Below are 21,924 nucleotides of genomic sequence, written 5' to 3' on the forward strand. Positions count from 1 at the left end.
TCCCGAATTCTCCGCCCCCCGAGATTCGGCGGGGGCGGGAATCGCGCCGTGCCGGTCGACGGGCCCCCGCGCCGGTCGGTGGGCCCCCCACGGCAATTCTCCAGCCCACGATGGGCCGAAGTCCCGCCGCTGACAGGCCTCTCCCGCCGGTGGGAACCAAAACACCTACCTGACCGGCGGGATTGGTGGCGCAGGCGGGCTCCGGGATCCTAGGGGGGGGCGCACAGGCGATCTGACCCGGGGGGTGCCCCCACGGTGGCCTGGCCTGCAATCGGGGCCCACCCCGTGGGGGCACCCTTTTTCTTCCGCCCCGTCATGGCCTTCACCATTGCGGCGGCGGAAGAGACCCCCTCACCTGCGCATGAGCCGGTATGTCGTCAGCAGAATCCCGGCCTCAGTTTTTTTTTATTTAGAGGAATAAAATTAATTTTTTCCAATTAAGGGGCAATTTAGCATGGCCAATCCACCTACCCTGCACATCTTTGGGTTGTGGGGGCAAAACCCACGCTAACACAGGGAAAATGTGCGAACTCCACACGGACAGTGACCCAGAGTCGGGATCGAACCTGGGACCTCGGCACCGTGAGACAGCCGGTCTAACCCACTGCGCCACCGTGCTGCCCTTCAAAGACTCAGTTTTGCTCTATTCCTCTGGACACTCTTCCCGCACGGAAATTGATTGTTTTCGGTCTTCCAAAGTCCAATTTACCAATCATCCACAGTCCTTTAGCAAAGAAGATTTGTGATTTCCACAATGCTGTGTATGGGGAAAATGCATTGTGCTGTTAACCCTCAATGACCTAGCTCTAAATTTAAGATTACCGTTCCTATTCTGGATTCTTGTGCCAGAGAAAATAGTTTACCTGTATCGACACTTGGTAATGTGTGCATATGGTTGTGCTATTTAACTAGAGGGCCCATCACAACAAAGAACATTATATTTGTTTCCCAGCATTTACAGATGGTAGCTCCCAGCAGGAGTTTACCCCTGGCTAATAGAGTGTCGTGAGGCCAACTGTGGCATCTGTTTTTAATGTCAATTTTTGAGGCACTTCCATAGTTAAGCCATAGAAACTGTACTGTGTAGAGGAGGTCATTCGGCCCATTGAGTCTACACTGACCCTATAAAGAAGCATCCTACATATGCCCACTTCCTTGCCCTATCCCCGTAACCCCACTTAACCTGGACATATTTGGACACTAAGGGGCAATTTAACATGGCCAATCCACCTAACCTGCACACCTTTGATCTGTGGCAGAAAACCGGAGCACCCGGAGGAAACCCACACAGACAGGGCGAGAAAGTGCAACTCCACACAGACAGTCACCCAAGGCCGGAATTGAACTCGTGTCCCTGGCACTGTGAGACAGCAGTGATAACCACTGTGCCACCACACCACCCTTATTATGTAATGTAACTGTGGATGTGACTAGCTAACTCAAAGCCTTAATTGCCCAGCTTGTTTCAAGCTAAATCACAGATTTAGCTATGTCTCATATCTTCAAAAATATGAAAGATCATCAAATGTGATTGAAACTCACTCATATAACCATCTATTTTTCAGGACATCCATCGGAAACGTATGGAGAAGGATCTTTTGGAATTACAGACCTTAATTGAGGTTCATTTTGTGAACAGAAAGAAAGAAGAGGAGGAAATCATTGACTTGAAAGAAAGGATTGTGAGTTGCAACCTTTTTAAGGGTTGGTTCTGTGAAGGGTGTAGAAATTCTGAAATGTGAGATCTGTGAACTTTCGCTTCTAAGAGTGGTGGATTTTCTCGGGCTGGGTGTTTCAGTTCTGTGTATACTTTTCATAGAATTTACAGTGCAGAAGGAGGCCATTCGGCCCATCGAGTCTGCACCGGCTCCTGGAAAGAGGAGGTCAACACCTCCACCCTATCCCCATAACCCAGTAACCCCACCCAACACTAAGGGCAATTTTGGACACTAAGGGCAATTTATCATGGCCAATTCACCTAACCTGCACATCTTTGGACTGTGGGAGGAAACTCACGCACACACGGGGAGGATGTGCAGACTCCGCACAGACAGTGACCCAAGCCGGAATCGAACCTGGAACCCTGGAGCTGTGAAGCAATTGTGCTATCCACAATGCTACTGTGCTGCCCAAACATCATGGATAGATAGTACCAGGGGCATATGTAAGGTTCCCAGTCAACAAAGCAAGTTGTAAACTGGGGCAGATGAATGACAGGTTAGAAAGTGTCCCTTGGGAAGCTGTCACAGTGCCTCCTCATGCAAAGAGTACAACTGAAAAACATCCAGCTCTAGCCTTCGGGAATGCAGGTCATGAGGTTAGCCTGCACCCAGTGGATTCCACTAGCACCATTCCACAGCTCCTGACATCATCTGAATTATCAACATCGATGATCTATGCAGTTGCTGAGAGGCCAAAGATTCACAATTGTGCAAAATCTATTCCTGGCTGCTCTTCCTCTGTCAATAACCTTGAAGAACCTGCCCGTGAATGGCCATCAAAGCCTGCACAAGGCCAGACCTGGGTCTTGGCCTAATTTGCAGTCATACTGCTGCACTTAACGAAAGTGCTTGAAAGGGCCCTTATCCATTTAAAGACATAAAACAACTGAAATCAGAAAAGACCATTTGACACATAATGGCTTGGTTGAATCTTTGCAAGAAGAATCAAAACTAACCTCACTGCCCCACTCTCTCCAAATTTGCCACCAAACCTGTTTTTTTGGTATGTTTAAATAATTTCAAATTGCATTATTGCAAAATAGAGGATTTGTTTTTGTGGAATATCTAGCCCAGGATAAACAATAGAATATGACAAAAAAATGGTCCAAATATCTGTAGTTTGCAAAGATTGCACCTACCAGCTGCCAGCATTGATATAACAAGAGTATGCAGAGCCAATGGTGAGACATCTCATTTACACTGCTGGGTGCCCATGTCACCATGGGAGCTACTTGAACATTTAGTAACCATTAGCTCAGTGGTGGACAACCTGCGGCCAGGGGGGCGACATGGCTTATTAGGCTTCTGACTGCAGCCCACAAGACATTTTGTTGGCTGTTGCCCATACACGGGGATAACGTATTCGGCTGATTTCCATCCACGTCACATTTTTCCGACCAGTACAGTTGAAGTGATATGTACATAAAGCAAGGGCAAGTGAAGTTTGTTTTTGAAATTTAAAGTGCCCAATTTTTTTCCCAAATAAGGAGCAATTTAGCCTGTCCAATCCACCTACCCCGCACATCTTTGGGTTTTGGGGGTGAGACCCATGCTGACACGGGAAGGGCAAGTGAGGTTAGGTGCGTACTGATTGTACACAACATTGACTGAGAGCCGTGCACTCCCTTTGATCCAAATTGCAAATATTTATTTTGTTTTTACCATTTGAAGTATATGATTAAGTATTTTTTATAACACATGAAATATTCAGCGTGGATTAAATGTACTTAATCTTAATCATGGGTCATGGTTAGTGAACAAGCCTGATTTCAATATTATGGCCCACTGAGATGAGGGGGGGGGGGCATTCATGCAGCCCACTCACCTGTCTAGGTTGCCCATCACTGCATTAGCTGCTGAAAGTTCTGGTGTCCAGCTGCCATTCGAAAGGTATGGTGCTTGAGCACCTCATGGCATGCTTTTTTGCTGCCCTCTATCACCCTTTCCAACCCAACCAATACCAAATAGGTTCACAAACTAAACTGACCTTGATCTTTGAGGACCTAAGCCACTGTCATGGTTTTCACTCTTCCCTGGTGGGTCCCACTTACATCCTTCTGAGCATCATGACTCAATTCTCATTTATTTTCCATTTTACACTCACCCACCAAGGTTGACATACATGGTGACTACCCATGTTCCATATCCTTTCTTAGACAGTATTTGTATTTTAGTTCTAGTATAATCCATTCACATCAGTCTCTTCAGAAGATCGTACATTTGGAAGGCATATATATATATAAATGAAAACAAAGCTTTGAGAAATAATGGGTGGGATTCTCCGCTCCCCCAGTCACTGTTTCTCAGGAGCGCACCGTTGGCTCATGGCAGGATTCTCTCTTCCTGCCGCTTGTCAATGGGATTTCCCATTGAAGCCACCCCATGCCGCCAGGAAACCCACAATCCGGGGTGCGCTATCAGTGGGAAAAGAGAATCCCTACGGCCGGAGAATTCCAGGCAATAGCTCTATCATGATCCCCTGGGCTAGTGCGCTGTCAATTTCAGTCCCACTTGACTCGGAGTTGCAACACAAGCGAAATTAGATGTTATTTTAAAATCCCCGAGGGCCTTGGCTGAGCCCAATAAACCAGGTTTGTAAATGTAACACACATAACCTTTTATTATTTACAGCAATATAATTAAACTGACAAAAATGTAACTGACTATCGAAGACTCCTTTCCCAACCCCCTTCCATCTCGCCTCACTGTATACACACACACACACACACACAAACACACTACAGAGTGAAAGGTGGAGAGGGAAGAAAATAATGATGACATAAAAGGATTAAGGATCTCAGATGCACCAGGTTGGCTTCTAGTCAAAGTCTTTAAGGAGTTCAAGCTTTTGTTCGATACTTATTCCTTCTAAGCTTGACATGGTTTTCTCTGGCAAGGCTGTCTACTTCCTTTGTAGATTCAAGATTAGTTCAAATATATATAGTAAAGATGTGCCAGTAACTTAATAGTTTTAGAACAACAAAGCAGTTCTTTACTTCTGCAGCTCGAGAGAGAGAGAGAGAGAACCCCTTCTCAATTCAAGCTCTAACCACTTCTGCTCACCTCTCTCTCAGAAGCATCATCGAGGAATAAATCACTGATTGTCGTGAGCCAGAACACTGTACCTGGCCAACCCACAGGTTGCCAGCCAGCCCATTGAATCGACTTCCTCCAAAGCTGGTTCTTAAGATTCACCAAGCGTCAATGAGTCTGTTTTCGTCTCTCCAAACTACAAATCCTGGGACACACTGTCCTGGCTAGCGGGCTGTGTCAGCTTAAGTCCACTGCTTAAAGGCACATTCCGATTATGGGTCTACAGACCAAAAATAATATAATAAAATTATCGAAATGGGAACAAAAGGAAATCAAAACGAAGGACTCGTACAACTCAAAACAAAATGAATACTTGCTTGGACTAATTAAGAAAATCTAGCATGAATATGGTCATGGAAAGCCATGCTTAATTCATTTGCTTGAGTTTTTTGATGAGGTGAGAGAGAGGGTTGATGAGGAAAATGCTGTTGATTTAGTGTACATGGACTTCCCAAAGGTTCTTACTAATATGCCACACAACAGACTTGTGAGCAAAGTTAGAGCTCATGAAATAAAAGATACAGCACCAACTTGGTTATAGAATTGATTGAGTGACAGGAGCAGTCATGGTGAATGGTTGGTTTTTGGATGGGAGGAAGGTTTAGTAGCGTTCCTCAAGGATCATGTTAAGATCCCTGTTCCTCCCAATGTATATTAATGACCTATACCTTAGTGTACAGAGCATAATTTCAAACTTTGAAGAAACTTGGAAGTATAATGAACATGGAAATAGTGTTGTACTTCAAAAGGCGATAGGTTAGTGGAATGGGTGGACAAGTGGCAGATGGTGTTTAATGCAGAGAAGTTTGAAATGGTTCACTTTGGTTGGAGGAATACAAAGAAACAAATCAAATAGGAAGTACAATTCTGAATTGGTGCAGGAGCAACAAACCTCAGTGTTTATCTGCATAAAGCATTGAAGGTGGTAGGACAGGTTGAGAATGTGGTTTATAAAGCATAGAGCAGCCTGATCTTTATCATGTTACGATCACAGTTGATGTTATAACAGGATAGAAAGATTCCAGAATGGAACCCTGTCTCAAAATAATATTTTTAAAAACGTGGAGGAACAGAGTTACAGGACAACCAATTATTTTTATCAACAAGGAAAAAAACATTTATTAAATATTAAAAATTGGATAATAATATAATACTCCTTTACTCCCCTCTTAGCTTAACCAATGCACACAGATTTTAAGTTTAATGTTGATTATAAAGTATATCTTCTGCTACCATGCTCTCAGTAGCACAAAGTGACTTAAAACACACAGCCTGGCTGTGTCAAAACAAACACTCCCCTCTGAACCCAAGTTAATGTCAATGGATTTTTCCTTAGAATCCTTCCAGATGATTGTCATATTAACCTTTTCTGAACTTCACTCAGACAAATATGCCTCAAGATCTTCTTTCACAACACTGCTTTCCATCAGTGGTTTTCATTCCAAAATGCAGTCCAGGTTTTCCAAATGACTCTTTTAAACTAAACTTCCAGTCCACTTTTAACACTAAATCCAATACCCAGGATTTCAACTCCTCCTTTTGGATTTTTTTGTCTTAACTGCGAGAGAACTATATAAACTATTCATAATTGATTTAACGTTCAAATCCCAGATTCTATTTAAATGCCACCAAACGTTTGATTTACCTTTGAAGTCTGTTTTCCCACTTAATTCTGGTTACTATAACTGTCTCTTTAACTCAAACACTTCGTTTACTTTTCCCCTTGAATTCTCCTGAACAATAACTTCTTCTCTCTTCTCTTGACTTCAGTCTTCTTAAGACATTCTTACTGTCCCAATCCCCTCATTATCTGCACTGCATCTGGTTCTGTGGGAACCCTACCACTTTTTAGCTCCTTTGTCCTGTCCGCTCTTCCTTCTTGCAGAATTGAGAGATGTTCGCTCCCCGGTGTCCTGTCCAACTGCAAACAAATGCAGTTAAAAATGAAAACTTTGCAAATTCTTCCTGTGTGTGCATGGGTTTCCTCCAGGTGCTCCAGGTTCTTCCTACAGAGCAAATATGTGCAGGTTATGTGGGTTGGACATGTTAAATTGCCTCTTTGTGTCCAAAGATCTGGACAGAGTAGTTAGGGAGATTCTCATTGGTGAAGGATCAAGAACCAGAGGGAACAATTTAAAGTTCACTGACAAAAGTAGCAATAGTGACATGAGGAAGAACCTTTTCATGTGACATATTGTTAGGGTCTTTGGAATGCTGCACTGTGATGGAGGAAGGGTCAAATTAGATTTTTTAAAAGGGAATTGGATCATGGACTAAGTTTCTCCGTTGTGAGTCTACCCCACTACTGCTGCTTGTGAGGTCGGAGAATTTGGTGCACCGTTCTCTGGCGGCGGGATTCTCTACTCCTGAGAAATGTAGGAGAGTGGCAGTAGGGGAATTGCTCCTTCAGAGGAGCATCACAGAAAAAATAAGTCAAATAGACTCCATCTTTGCTAATCATTCTGTGGGATCTTTCTGGTCCCCCCATGGTGGGAACTGTTGCCGGCGCGAACGGAAAATCTGGAGAGGAGGTTAAAAGCCCATTGGCTTTTGGCAGGACCAGGAAATCCTGGTAGGAGCGGAAATCCCCATCCAATGATTTTATGTGCTGAGTTTTCTGCTGAAATTCAATATTCTTTCTTGACAGGACCATCGGAGAGCAGAAAGAGCAGAACAGCATAGGATTCAAGCTGAGAAAGAGAAGGAGCGCCAGTCAAGAATTGCCGTAAGTCAAGACCTTTACAAACATCTTTATTATAGATTTTAATAACTGCAGAAGGAACTGATATCTCTCTACTTATACTGTGATAGGAGGAAAGAGCCAGAAAGGAAGAGGAAGAATCAAGAAAGAGAGCAGAGGAAGATGCAAAAAAGAAAAAGACTATGTCAAACATTTCCTTGCACTTTGGAGGCTACATGCAGAAGGTAATTACTAATTCTCCATCATGAGCTAAACTGCTTGTTCAGCAATTTCCTGGTTGGCCTGAATAAGTCTTATTATTTCAATCTTCATTTGAACAAACTTGAATGAAAATATTTGTATGCTAAAAGATCATGTGCGCATACCATTGCATTATTTAAGTTATCTCTGGTTAAGTCTTACATTAGCATGGAATATTTGTTTAGTAATTACAATTCCATTAAAAAATGCCACTAGTGCTCCAGAGCTGTTTCATTTTAAGCTGATCCGGAATAATGTATGGCCGTTTGAGCTGCTAAGGCTGAATGAAAAAGCAAAACCACGCAGGTAATAATCTTTGGATTATAGCTTCAGCCACATGCAAATTGAAGTGGGTGAATAGGTCAATTCAAATTATCTTCACGCACCTAGTGGTAAAATAAGGCAGCCTTTAATTTGTTTCCATAGTAATTCCTAAAGCAGGTCGCTAGTTTGTCGCCAGGGGTTTTTAGCTTGAGGGGGGGGGCACTCCACATCAAGCGTGGCTGGCCAGGAGTCTCTTCCGCTCTTACCACCAGCCGTTGGCATGTTAGAAGTATTTCCCGGTTGACACTCAACCTGTTTAACTGTGTTATGGAATCATAGAATCATAGAATTTACAGTGCAGAAGGAGGCCATTCAGCCTATTGAGTCTGCACCGGCCCTTGGAAAGAACACCTTACCCACGCCCACACCTCCACACTATCCCCGTAACCCCACCCAACCATTTTGGACACTAAGGGCAATTTAGTATGGCCAATCCACCTAACATGCACACCTTTGGACTGCGGGAGGAAACCGGAGCACCCAGAGCAAACCCATGCAGACGCGCGGAGAACTTGCAGACTCCACACAGACAGTGACTCAAGCCGGGAGTCAAACCTGGGACCCTGGAGCTATGAGGCAACTGTGCTAACCACTGTGCTACCATGTCGTGCTAACTACTGTGCTACACACCTTCCTCAGATGGAGGCTCCTTAGTGGAGGCTGGGTTATTTAAATAGAGAGCAGAGGAAGCTGGGTTATTTAAATAGAGAGCAGTGGAGGATGGGTTATTTAAATAGAGAGCAGTGGAGGCTGAGTTATTTAAATAGATTAAATGCTGAGTTAGACAGATTTTTGATTTACAAAGGAGCTGAGGGTTATGGTAAACAGGCATGAAAGTGAGTTAATGCAATGAACAATTATCTTACTGAAAGGTGGAGCAGGCATCACGAGGCAGAGTGCCCTATTCCCATTTCTATTTTATGAAGCTAATAGTTAAAATTTTCAAAACACAGAGACGGTGCATGGGATACTTGGCCACTGCTTCATTTCAAAGATTATTTGGTCCCAACATTGGACAGAATTAGACCTCTGACACCATGTTAGAGTTTTTCTGTTTACCTTCACTTAGAGCAGATACTGAACAGGGCACTATTATTCCTCGTTCAAGTGTTAGCGACACACCACAACCATTTTCATGATTGGGCTTCTTACAGGACTTTGTGGGCTGACAACGTTCAATGAGCATTGAAAGGAAGGTCAGTGGGGTGAGGGACGGGCAACAGTATTAACCAGCATATCCTTCCTGGATCCCAGACAAATGTAAAGGATGCCACAACACCCTGGACTAATGTGTGGTCAATTGCAGCCCCACTTGACCCGGAATTGTAACACAAATGCACACTGTCTTTAGCCAACCCACCCATTGGCAGTTAACCAATCACAGAATCCCTACAGTGCAGAAGGAGGCCATTCGGCCCATCGAGTCTGCACTGACCCTCTGAAAGAGCACCCCATCCAGACCCATTCACCCACCCGAACCCTACAACCCCATCTAACTTTCACATCTTTGGACACTAAGGAGTAATTTTAGCATTACCAATTTACCGAACCTGCACAGCTTTGGACTGCAGGAGGAAACTGGAGAACCCTGAGAAAACCCACGCAGGCACAGGGAGAACACCCAAACTCGACACAGTCACCCAAGGCCGGAACTGAACCCAACACCCTGGAGCTGTGATAACAGTGCTAACCAATGTGCCACCATGCCGCCCCACTGTGCCACCATGTTGCCTGAACCATGTTAATCAAACTGACTCCTTCCACAATCTGGTTCTTCAGATCCACTCAGTTCCAAGAAGTCTGGTTTCTCCTCTCCAAAATACAAAACCTGGGAACACAGTATCCTGGCAAGCAGGTTGTTTTTTCAACTTTGAGTCTTTTGGTTAAAGGCACATCCCAGGGCAGCACAATGGTGCAGTGGTTAGTGATGCTGCCTCACAACGCCGAGGTTCCAGGTTCGATCACGGCTCGAGGTCACTGTCCATGTGGAGTTTACACATTCTCCCCGTGTTTGCGTGGGTTTTGCCCCACAATCCAAATATGTGCAGAGTAGGTGAATTGTTCACTCTAAATTGCTCCTTAATTGCAAAAAATTAATTGGGTACTCTAAATGTAAAACAAATGCACATCCCAATTATGGATCCATGGACCAAAATAATAAAAATAAAATAAAATAAATGGGAACAAAAGAAATAAACAGGGAGGACTCTTACAAGGGCACAAGTGGCAGACCCTGAGAGGAGGCGCAACTCAGAACCTCAGGTGTGACCTCCTGTTCATGATTCATTGAGGCACATGCAGCATGGCACTTCACAGATGCTGTAACAAGGGGTAATATTTGATCCCTGCCTTAATGTCTTACAGTAAAAGTTAAAAATAATAATCTAAGGAAGCCAGTCACTTGAACATGCAAACATATTGAAATTTGTGCAAAATTCGTTGGTTGAATTCCCTCAAAATTGCACAAAGTGCTGAATCCGGCAAGAAAAGCTGTTTTAAACTCACTGACTTTCCTCACCTGATTAAACAGCACTCTGTGCATATCACACAGCACTCTGTAAAATTTCACAGCGCTGGTGATGACGCCCCAATCACAAAGTTATAGACTGGTACAGTCGCCAAATTACCAGAAGGATGTGGAGGCTCTGGAGAGGGTACAGAAAAGATTTACCAGGATGTTGCCTGGTATGGAGGGCATTAGCTATGAGGAGAGATTGGAGAAACTTATTTTTTCTCACTGGAACAATGGAGGTTGAGGGGCGATCTGATAGAAGTCAGCAAGGTTATGAGGGGCACGGACAGAGTGGATAGTCAGAAACATTTTCCCAGGGTGGAAGATTCAATTACCAGAGGGCGTAGGTTTAAGGTGCAAGGAGCAAGGTTTAAAGGAGATGAACGAGGCAAGTTTGTTTACACAGAGGGTGGTGGGAGCCTGGAACTCATTGCCAGGGGAGGGAGTGGAAGCAGATACGATAGTGACTTCTAAGGGATGTCTTGACAAATACATGAATAGGATCAGAATAGAGGGATATGGGGCGGTATTCTCCCCCCCACGCCAGGTGGGAGAATCGCCGGGGCGCCGCGCGAGTCACGCCACGCCTCCCCGATACCCGCACGCGATTCTCCCACCCCTCCCAAACCAGCGCCGCGAGAATCGCGGCGGGCTGCTCGGAGAATCGCCGCTCGCCGTTTGCGGCGATTCCCCGGCCCAAATGGACCAGTGAAAAACCTGACAGTCCCGCTGGCGCCGCCCACACCTGGTCGCTGCTGGCGGGAATTGTGCGAGAATGCTGGCGGGCGGCATGTGGGGGGGGGGGGGGGTTCCTTCAGCTGGAGAGGGGGGGGGGGTTCCGATGGGGTCTGGCCCATGATCGGGGCCCACCAATCGGTGGGCTAGCCTTTCTAAAGGAGGACCTCCTTTCCTCAGCCACCCCGCAAGATCCATCCGCCATCTTCTTGTGGGGCGGCCTCGGGGAGGAAGCAAACGTGCATGCGCGGGTGACATCATTTACACGACGCCGGCCGCGTCAGTTACGTGGCGCCGTGTAAAGGCCCAGCGCCCGTAAAATACGCAACCCCGCTCCTAGTCCCCTGGGGGCGGGAGAATAGGGGGCTGGGAGCAAGTCCAACGCCGGAGTGAAAAACTCCGGTTTTCACTCCGACATCGGGACTTTGTCTCCCTTTGGGAGAATCACGCCCATGGTCTCCAGAAGAGTAGGGGGGTTTAGTTCAGATGGGCGGCATGGTCAGTGCAGGCCTGGAAGGCCAAAGGGCCTGTTCCTGTGCTGTAATATTCTTTGTTCTTTGTTTAAAAGTACCCTCCACGGAGATCAGGAACACTCCCACATGCATATTGAGAGACCCCCCCCCCCCTCCCCCCAAGAAGATCAGGACACCCCGCCAAGGGGATCAAAACCATGTCACTCCCTCCCCCCAGAAGATTGGGGCAGCCCCCAAGAATATCGGTAAACCCCCCAAGGAGACCAAGAAGCCACCCCACACACCCAGGACATTGGGATCCCCCAGCGGACAAGGGTTAACACCCACCAAACCCCCACGTGCAGAACAGTAACCAACCCTCCCACCACCCAAGATTAGAGCTACCCCCCATGCCCCGCAAACATTTGTGGTGACCCAACCCACCCACCCCCCACACACATAAGGGAACCCTCACTGAGGTTTGCACTGCCAGGGTCCTGATTGCACAGCAAGAGTGCCAAGGACACTGCCAGGGTACCAAGGGACATTACCAAAGGTTGAGGCATGTGAATGGCCATGAAAAGCCGGGGGGGGGGGGGAGTTTGAGGGGGGGGGGCATGAAGGGGGATCTGAACGGGGTCTAAGGCTGGGGGGGGGGGGGTTGCATGAAGGTGGAGTGTCTGAATGAGGACCATGAAGGGTGGGGAGCTGATAATTGGGGGTTCCTTAAAGGGAGTGCCTGAAAGGCGAGGTGGGCCTTAATGGGGGCACCCTCTGGCAACCCCACAGCAGGGTGTCGGTCAGTTGGGGGGGATCTCTACCGGTGATTCGAGGTTGGGTGGGAGAGGGTTGACTGGAAATCAGGGTGGTCCAATCTCCGAGGAGCCAGCCTGGCTGTCGTGTTTATGTCCTGCACTTCATTTTCCTGGTGGGAATCTCCCCAAGCTACACAAAAATTACTGGGGGCGATTCTCCGATATGGAGGCCAAGTGTTCGCGCCATCGTGAACGCCGTCGCGTTTCATAAAGGTATGAACAGGGCCCGGGAACGACCTATTCTGGCCACCGCAGGGTGCCAGCACAGCGCTAGAGCGGTTAACGCGGCTCCAGCCTCCTTACGCGGTACCAAATGGGCGCCACTCCAACCCGCGCATGAGCAGTTGGGCCAGCTCAGTCATCCTGTGCATGTTTGGGGAACTTCTTATGCGCGCTGGCCCCGACCCAACATGGGGTCGGTGTTCAGGGACGGCCGTGCTGGAAAGTAGGCCTGGGGGGGGAGAGGGCAGCCCGCCGTTTGGTGGGCCCCGATTGCGGGCCAGACCCATCGGAGGCCCCCCCCCCCGGTGAAGGAGCCCACCCCCCCCGCCCCCCCACAGGCCCCCCTCCCCGACCGTTCCCGCAGAGTTCCCGCCAGCAGCAACCAGGGGTGAACGGCGCCAGTGGGACTCTGTCGTATCGGGCTGGCCACTCGGCCCATCCGGGCTGGAGAATTGGCGGCCCTGTCAATTCCAGCAGCCCGTGGCCGGCGCCGCGCCAAACGTGCCAGCGTCGGGGCGTCATGGCGTGGTTGCGCCGATTGTCCTGCCCGGCGCGGGGCTTGGAGAATCGCCCCCACTAAGTGTGGATGGATTTCAATGGGAATCGAGCCTGAACAGCTGTTGGGATTCTCACCTGTGTTCCCGCCCACAATGGCACTTATTCATTTTTTGGGACAATTCCGCCCTTTATTGGAAATCTATTTGTGTAGTATTGCCAACATTGGAGAACAGGAATTTTGGAAACTAGCTCAAATAATATGAAGAATACAACCCATTCACTGCAGAAACCTAGCATCCTTTCTAATTATTTAGTTAACCTGTCAAACACCATCTCATGTTTATGCCTGATGAAACTTCTTGAATTTTTGCATATTTCTGCTCAACATCATCAGAAACAAAGTATGTGCTTGTTTATACTACAAAGTTAAGCCAATGTTGGATACAAGATGAGATGTATTAGGTAAGGTATCATTATTCAACAGCTGACTAAAGATACACATAGGGATGTTAACATGTGTTAGTTTCAGTGCCCTCGTATTGAGTATAATTTGAAGGGCATATTTGGTCATTCACTCTTATCTGATCCGATGAGGGCTGGCACTTAGATGTTCAGTCTTTAGCAATTGTTCGATAATGTTGAATTAACTAAATACAAATCCTTTAAATAAGGTATAATATCTATATTTTCAATCTAGCCCCATATCTCTGATTCAGAGTTTAAAAAACGTAATTGTTTTGGTTAATTTTGCATAATTTCCAGTTATATTATTGGCAATTGAACAATCTAGTTAGCAGCGGGAGCAGTTTTTTTATATAGCACCGACCAGGCATCAAACCTTTGACTTTCTTGATCTCTCGGGTGTGATTTACCGATCACCCCGTCGCGAATTTATCGGCAGCCCACCGGGGGATCTATCGGCCCCGCTGTTGTCAACGGGATTTCCCACTGACAACACCCCTCAGCGCTGGGAAACCGTGTGCCGGCTATGGATCGGAATTTCCCACCCGGGAGAACCGCCGGTAAATCCCGCCCATATTGTTCAGCTCTTTCCTGATATTTTTAGAAATGGAAACACTGAGAAAACATGTATTTTCCCATTGATAGTATTCCAGTATTCCATTCTGGAACCAGGTTGCAAACGATCCGGATCCTTAATAAAAGGAAAAGCCAAATCCCATTTCACTGCTAATATTCCAATTAGATTCAAATACAACAATGAATTATGGGGTGGTATCAGTTTAATCACTTCATTTCTATCAGACTGAAAGTCGCAAAGGTGGGAAGAAACAAACAGAGAGAGAAAAGAAAAAGAAGATCCTGACGGATAGACGCAAAGCTGTAGATATCGACGGTCTGAATATGGAGGATCTGAAGTAAGGATAAAAGTGTTTTGTTTTTTACTTGTTTCACATCCATTTCCCCTAGAAAGCGGGCGCGATTTAACAGAAACAATTCCAAGTGTGGTTTTGGGGGTGTTTGGCTGCGTTGGCGAAATCCCGGCGCATATTTAACTGCAATTAATACCGGTAATGAGCCTCTACCAGCTTCTCGCCAGCTTCAGCACTGGCTGGCTTTCTCGTCTGATGCGGTAGACTTGCGGCTCCAGCGACTCGCCACTAAAGGGGGGAGCTGCTTATGAACACTCCCTCAACACTCACTCCCAATCAACACACAGGCATGGCAGCACACACACCTGCTCCTCATTTGGGGAGTGCCTGAAAGGCGAGGTAGGCCTTAATGGGGGTACCCTCTGGCAACCCCACAGCAGGGTGTCGGTCAGTTGGGGGGGATCTCTACCGGTGATTCAGGGTTGGGGTGGAGGGGGTTGTCTGGAGATCAGGGTGGTCCAATCTCTGAGGAGCCGACCTGCCTGTCGTGTTTATGTCCTGCACTTCACTTTCCTGGTGGGAATCTCCCCAAGCTACACAAAAATTACTGGGGGCGATTCTCTGATATGGAGGCCAAGTGTTCGCGTCGTCGTGAACGTCGTCGCGTTTCACGACGGCGCGAACAGGGCCCGGGCACGACCTATTCTGGCCCCCATGGGGGACCACCACAGCGCTGGAGCAGTTAATGCCGATCGAGCCTCCTTACACGGTGCCAAATGGACGCCGCGCCAACCCACGCATGCGCATTTGGGCCAGCTCAGTCCTGCGCATGCGCAGTTGGGCCGCGCCATCCTACGCATGCATGGGGAATTTCTTATGCCCGCCGGCCCCGACCCACACCTGCTCCTCATTTTGGGGATGCAGACCTGGCCAGGCTTCTCGACACTGTGGATTTGACATGGGATATTCTATTCTCCCGAGGGAGTTGGAAGACCAGTAGCAAGGTCACCAATACTGCCTGGGAGGCAGTGACAGCAATTTTCAGTGTGGAGAACATGAGCAGGTGGTGCCGTGCAATGTTGGAAGAAGACCAATGACATCCACCGAGCTGCCAGGGAAAGTTACTATTTCTCTCCTGGAATTAGTTCCTAGCCCCCTCCAAGAGGTCTTCTGGATCCTAGGACTCAGTTGTGTCCCAGTCAGATGCCGAGCCTCTGGATCAGGTTATCAGAGCTGATATAGATAATAGAACACAGCCGTGTCAGTGACATTTCAGTGAGTGCAAAGCCGATTGAAGGAGTCCCAAAGGCTACAGGCATTAGATAGACATTACCAAGTAACTGCAGAGCATGACCCAGTCACTAAGGAGCATCGCTGAGGGCGTTGACACCATGGCACAGGAGACTCAGAGGCTCTGGAGCTCACTCCAGCTGCCCCTCCATCTCATGGAGTCCCCCATGGCCCTCTGGACACTGTCAGGAAGAGGAAGACCAGGAGGCCAACCCGGGGCCACCAAGGAGATGACGGTGGTCTCCAGTTCTTCCGAATCCTCCTCTCCTGACATCGGTGAATCTCAAGGGCAGCAGGCAGAAGAGGGTGGCAAAGCGATGTCAGTGACACCGTTAAGTCAACCGGTACCTGGCTCCAGGCTCTCCAGTGGATGTCTGCCAAGGACATCAAAGGCCACAGGGTGCGGGAAGCAACAGGCTGCCTCCTGCGGACACACCTGGATTGAGCAGTAGCTCACAGAAGATATAGAAGAGTGAGGATCATTGATTGAGCATGGAGGGGGGGGGGGGGGGGGGAATGGTAAAATCAAATGTTCACAAGTAAAACATGTTACACCTGATACATGTGAAGCCTCTTTCACATTAATCTTCACAGCACTCCTGCCTGCACCTCCACCCCTTGTCTGTTGCCCTTCATTCCTCCCACCCCTGCCCCCAGGGCACAGTGACCCAAGATTAAATGCCCCCAATGTAGACCCCATTCAGAGGATGGTGTGAGCAGCTGTCAACAGCAAGACAGGAGTCAGGCTTTGGCATAAACTGAGGAGCACCACAGCTAACCTCACAGTGAATTCTCATCACTCTCCTGCCTTGTATATTGACCCGCTGATTGTGCCAACACAGGACAATCAATCTGCGGTGACGTTAGACAGACCCTTGGAGAGTGGAACAGGGTAGTCTGGGAGCGGGGATGTGGGAAGATCAGGGAATGGGGATGGGGGAAGGAGAGAAATGGGTGGGAAGGTGGGGAACGAGGGGAAGGAAAGTATGGGGGAGTTAATGGACAAAACCTTGTCCTTTGAAAACTGGGTGAGGATGAAGGCCTCCCTGGTCCTCCGGGCATGCCGGACCCTTGCCACCGCCTGTCCTCCATTCTTCGGGTCCTCCTGCGAGTCTTCTCCGGGCTCGTCCTCCATTCCTTCCTGGTCTGCCTCCTCCTTAGATGAGTCTGTATGTCCCTCTTCCTCCTCCAGTATGCCACCCCGCTGCTGTGCCAGGTTGTGGAGGGCACAGCAGACCACCACAAAGCAGGAGACCCTCTGGAGAGTATACTGCAGTGCACTTCCAGAGTGGTCCAAGGATCGGGAGCAAATGTTGTGCAGTCCAATGCACCTCTCAATGACAGCACCTGCGGCAGAAAGAGCCTCATTATATGAGGTCGCTGCCTCAATTTCCAGCCTCTGCGCCAGCATTATCAGCCAGGACCTCAATGGGTACCACTTAACCCCAAAGAGCCAACCCATCATCCTGGGGTGGTCCTTGAAGACGGCGGGGGCTCTCTGTGTGTCCCAGGATGCAGCTGCCATGCAGCTTCCTTGGGAAGCGTACACGCACTTGCATGCTCCGAGGTGGTGGTCGCACACGATTTGAACATTCAGTGCGTGGAACCCCTTCCTGTTAATAAAGGGCACTTCCTGATGTCCCAGTGTGCGCAAACATGCTATCAATTACACCTGGACCGCGGGCATCTCGGCGATGGTAGAGTGTCCTACAGCCCGCCATCTTGGTGGGCCTGGTGCAGCTCAAAGTTGATAAAGTCTGTTGCCCGGGCACACAGGGCATCCATGACCTCACATGCATTAAATTTTACAATAATTCTGGCACTTAACAAAATGTTTATCACTGTGTGAACAGGGAGAAAGGCAAGGAGCTGTTCAAGTGGCTGTATCAACTGGAAGCAGAAAAATTTGACCTGCAGGAGAAAATGAAACAACAGAAATATGAGGTGTGTAGAAATGTGAATACTTTGCCAGTTAGAAGTTTTACAATTAATTCTACCAGCTGCATTTAGTCATCAATGCCTTTCAATTTTTGATGAATTTGATAGGTATCAGGGTATCAGATTCAATACAAATACCAGTCATGTATTACACAGCCCTACACAATAAAGCCTCCTTTTTATTTCAACAACTTGACTTAACTCCATCGCTCTCTGGTTGCAAAAGAATTATAATAATAATCTTTAGGATTGTCACAAGTAGGCTTACATTAACACTGCAATGAAGTTACTGTGAAAAGCCCCTAGTCACCACACTCTGATGCCTGTTCGGAGACATTGAGGGAGAATTCAGAATGTCCAATTCACCTCACAAGCATGTCTTTTGGGACTTGTGGGAGGAAACCGGAGCACCCGGAGGAAACCCATGCAGACACAGGGAGAACGTGCAGACTCTGCACAGACAGTGACCCAAGCAGAAATCGAACCCGGGACCCTGGAGCTGTGAAACAACAGTGCTAATTACTGTCCTACCATGCCGCAAATGAAAGAATCTCCATAAAATAACCTGTACCCGTCGAGTGTGACGCTAGGGGATTTTCACACTAACTTCATTGCAGTGTTAATGTAAGCCTACTTGTGACAATAATAAAGGTTATTATTATTTCTAATGTTTTAATATTACATCTAAACATGGTAGGATCTTCTCAGGAATGCTGTCTCATATTCCCGGACAGGTTATATATTTGGCCATTTGATTCACAAGCCGAAAGCCTTTCTTAACCTTGTAATAACTGATGTACTATTCACCAATTGGTTACACAAGTTTACTTTTCATACTTAAAGAAGGAATCCGATGAATGTTTCCCTTGGGCCCCAATTGTTTGCTCCGATTTACACCCATTTTAAGCTCATGTATATTCCAATAAGATTGGGAGGATACTTGGGCATAACTTGACAATGCAAAATGAGCACAACTTTGGGTGTGTTTTTGGCTTTAACTTCCAGCTTAGGCCCATGGACGAAACTTTGTATAATTTCTCAATACTATTAAGACGACCTTTGTCGCCCTGTCTGTCAATCACTTCAAACATTGATTCAGAGTTTTATTAAAGCACCAATCAGGTTATCAAAAATTGGAAGACTTGCAATTAATGGAAATTCTAAATGCCTAACTATTTCTGATGCACAGGACGTGATCTACCCGAATGGGAACTGAGTCCCATAGCAAGCGCCGAGAAACACCACGGTATTGACCTCCTATTTAGGCTGCACCTTGTCCCATTTTCTGCACTGAGCAGGTCTGCTTGCCCGAACTCCTCAGTGCAGAAGGAAATTGGGATGCCATGCCTGATCAGGACACATTGCCAAGGTGCCAATCTGGCATTTTCCCACACTGCGGATCGGGCCCGGGGTATTCTGCCAGGGTGTGGGGTATTGCAGATTGTGGGAAAATGTATTCTGCCAGGGTGTGGGATATTATAGGTGTGTTGGGGCTTTGTGGGGTTCGGAGATCACATCAGGAGGGTGGGTCGAGAGATCGGGACGCGATTTCAGAACGCTTTCCAATCTCTTTCTGAGGAGTTACAGCAAGCGGGACTAAGTGCGACCTCGTCGGGGCTTTCCTCACTGAGGCCCCGTTTCTACCCGAATGGGAGTTCAATTGCATTGTGTTTCCCCGGCCCGCCAAGCGCTCCAAGGAAGGACAATGCAGTGGGCCAGAGCTACCTAGTGGAAAAACTATTATTGAGGATTATATAGATTTCATCCTCAAAATACTTCCGATATTGTACATTCTATTTAGAATGGTGTTAGAGAAGGTCAACAGAAAGTTCCAGGTATTAGGACAGCTAGTCAACAAAATCCAGGCCGGAAATTTCAGATCTCAGTGCGCCCCACTACCACTGCTAGCGAGAACAGAGAATTTGGTGTTCAGCCAAAACCCGCCATTTACTTCAGTGGGACTGGAGAATCCCACTGGTAGGAAGGGACAGGGAATCCCACCCCCAGCCTATCTCATCCATCCAGGGTATCTCCCTTATTGCTGCTGTTAAACTAAGGGTGTGTTTTTTAAAATTGTTTTACAGATTAATGTACTTCGAAATCGAGTTAGTGACCATCAGAAGGTGTAAGTATTTACCAATGCCATGCCGATAATGAACTTCTCCACAAAATGATTAGATCAATCCCCATCACAGTTTGTGGGTTTAGTTTTGCTCTGTTGTCACATGTTCCCAGCTGTTTCACTTTCTGCCAAATTACTTGAGTTTATACTCTTTTGAGTGCATAACATAAACAAATTAACAAGTTAACAAGTCAAACAAATTGAGGAGGGTGGCAATATTCCATTAAAAGGGTCAACCAATAACCAAAATATCAAAGGAAACTAACTAATCTTTAAATCAGTATATGGTCCTGGGGAGAAATGATGGGCGGAATTCTCCGACCCCCCGCCGGGTCGGAGAATTGCCGGCGGGCCGCGTGAATCGCTCCACACCGCCCTAAAGTGGAGCGGAGAGTCGGCGCCACTGGGGCCGGCGTCGGCCGCTCCAGCGCCGTCTACCCAACTGTGGTCCGGAGAATCAGGTGTCGGAACGGGCGCCGACGCCCATTTTTACACCGGCTTCGGCACTTAGCCACCCGATGAGGGAATCGCGCCCGATGTGCCCCAGTCCTGCGCTGTTGATTCGACTTGATTTAAGTCCATCAAAATACTTCCGATTAGCGATAATTGATTGACATTCATCCAGATTGCTTAATTTAATTATGTTGTGGTTGTGGCTTAATTTGTTCTGTAAATGCTGAATCCTTTCATTATCCATTGTCGGATACCCTTCTCAGGTTGATTTCTTATTAGCTTTTCCCCATTTTCATCATGTTTGATACTATTCATTCTCCTACTTTCTCCTCCACAAAACTCTTACTGGTTGATTAATTGAACTAAATACCTATAGATGAATAACAAAGATATATTTAAGGGGAGGCTGGATAAGTGCATGAAGGAGGATGGAATAGGAGGTTTAACTGTTACAATTAGATTAAGTAGATTGAGAGGAGGCTCTTGTGGAGCAGAAACACCACGATCGACCAGTTCAGCTGAATGACCTGCTGCAAATATGTAATTTTAAGTGGAGAGAAGCTGCAATAACTGGTCATTATTTTCCCACTTTAGCTCAAAGGGACTCCGTGGCAAGGGGAAAGTTTCAGGCCGTTGGAAATAAGCACAACATGGAAGCACTTTGTCCTGTGACATTGGGCAGAAACAAGTTTCAACATCTGTCAAATGATCCTGTAATCTCAACATCAATGGTTTCCACTGTCTTCAATCGACTCCGATCATCCACAGTTCCATTCCCTACCTGTAGAATCTTCTGGAAGAGCACTTTGACTATTGCAGTTTTCATGTCATTCAATGTCTCAATATCTTTAATAGCAAAACTATTTATTCTTAACTGTCACAGCAAAACGTCTTTTCTTGTCATTCAATGTGATCAAGGTTTTGAGTAACAACTGTTCTTCGTAGTGAATAAAATCTAGCAGTGTATTTAAGACAAAGTCAAAAAATGTATCAATGCAAACCATCATTGGAAGCCTTGCCTGCTGTTGGGGGAGCTGTTTCATGATTACTGCAGTGTTATAGGCTGTTATGTTGGCAGAGCTGATGAATGGAGGCATTTGAAAATTTCTAACTGCAAGAATTTTGTGTTCCAAGAAAGTGTTCATGAGGCATACTTATTAAAATCAAACAAACCCATGATTAAAACCAATACAGAGCAAATGTCACTGTCAACCACATATATGATGAATATCTGTACAAATGAGCCTTAATTAAAAATAACAAAGACAAATAGATTATGTGTTTATTGCAATGCATGGTTATAGCTTCTTCTTATTATGGCATGTTTTTTTTTAAATGGCCGAAAACCCATTCAAAGTCTATGAAAATGTGTTGAAGCTAGTTTGTGATGCCATATGACCTGAAGACCATAAGACATGGGAGCAAAATTAGGCCATTCAGCCCAGGGTGTCTGCTCCGCCATTCAATCATGGCAGAT

General features: G+C 46.9%; 1 protein-coding gene across 8 annotated transcripts in view; it reads left to right on the top strand.

Moving 5' to 3' along the window:
• The window catches only part of LOC119978816 (troponin T, cardiac muscle-like), a 74,088-nt gene extending 52,371 nt beyond the window's left edge, over nt 1-21,717 (top strand). For all 8 annotated transcript variants that reach the window (XM_038820696.1, XM_038820695.1, XM_038820697.1 and 5 more), the window contains 7 exons: nt 1,566-1,682; nt 7,462-7,539; nt 7,626-7,739; nt 14,577-14,689; nt 17,788-17,878; nt 19,957-19,997; nt 21,042-21,717. In XM_038820696.1, coding sequence (XP_038676624.1) covers nt 1,566-1,682; nt 7,462-7,539; nt 7,626-7,739; nt 14,577-14,689; nt 17,788-17,878; nt 19,957-19,997; nt 21,042-21,090 — 603 coding nt within the window. In that variant the 3' untranslated portion in view covers nt 21,091-21,717. The remainder of the gene's footprint in view (nt 1-1,565; nt 1,683-7,461; nt 7,540-7,625; nt 7,740-14,576; nt 14,690-17,787; nt 17,879-19,956; nt 19,998-21,041) is intronic.
• Nucleotides 21,718-21,924: the final 207 nt, after the last annotated feature.

Source organism: Scyliorhinus canicula, chromosome 15 (genome assembly GCF_902713615.1).
Source record: "Scyliorhinus canicula chromosome 15, sScyCan1.1, whole genome shotgun sequence".
Taxonomy (NCBI): Eukaryota; Metazoa; Chordata; class Chondrichthyes; order Carcharhiniformes; family Scyliorhinidae; genus Scyliorhinus; species Scyliorhinus canicula.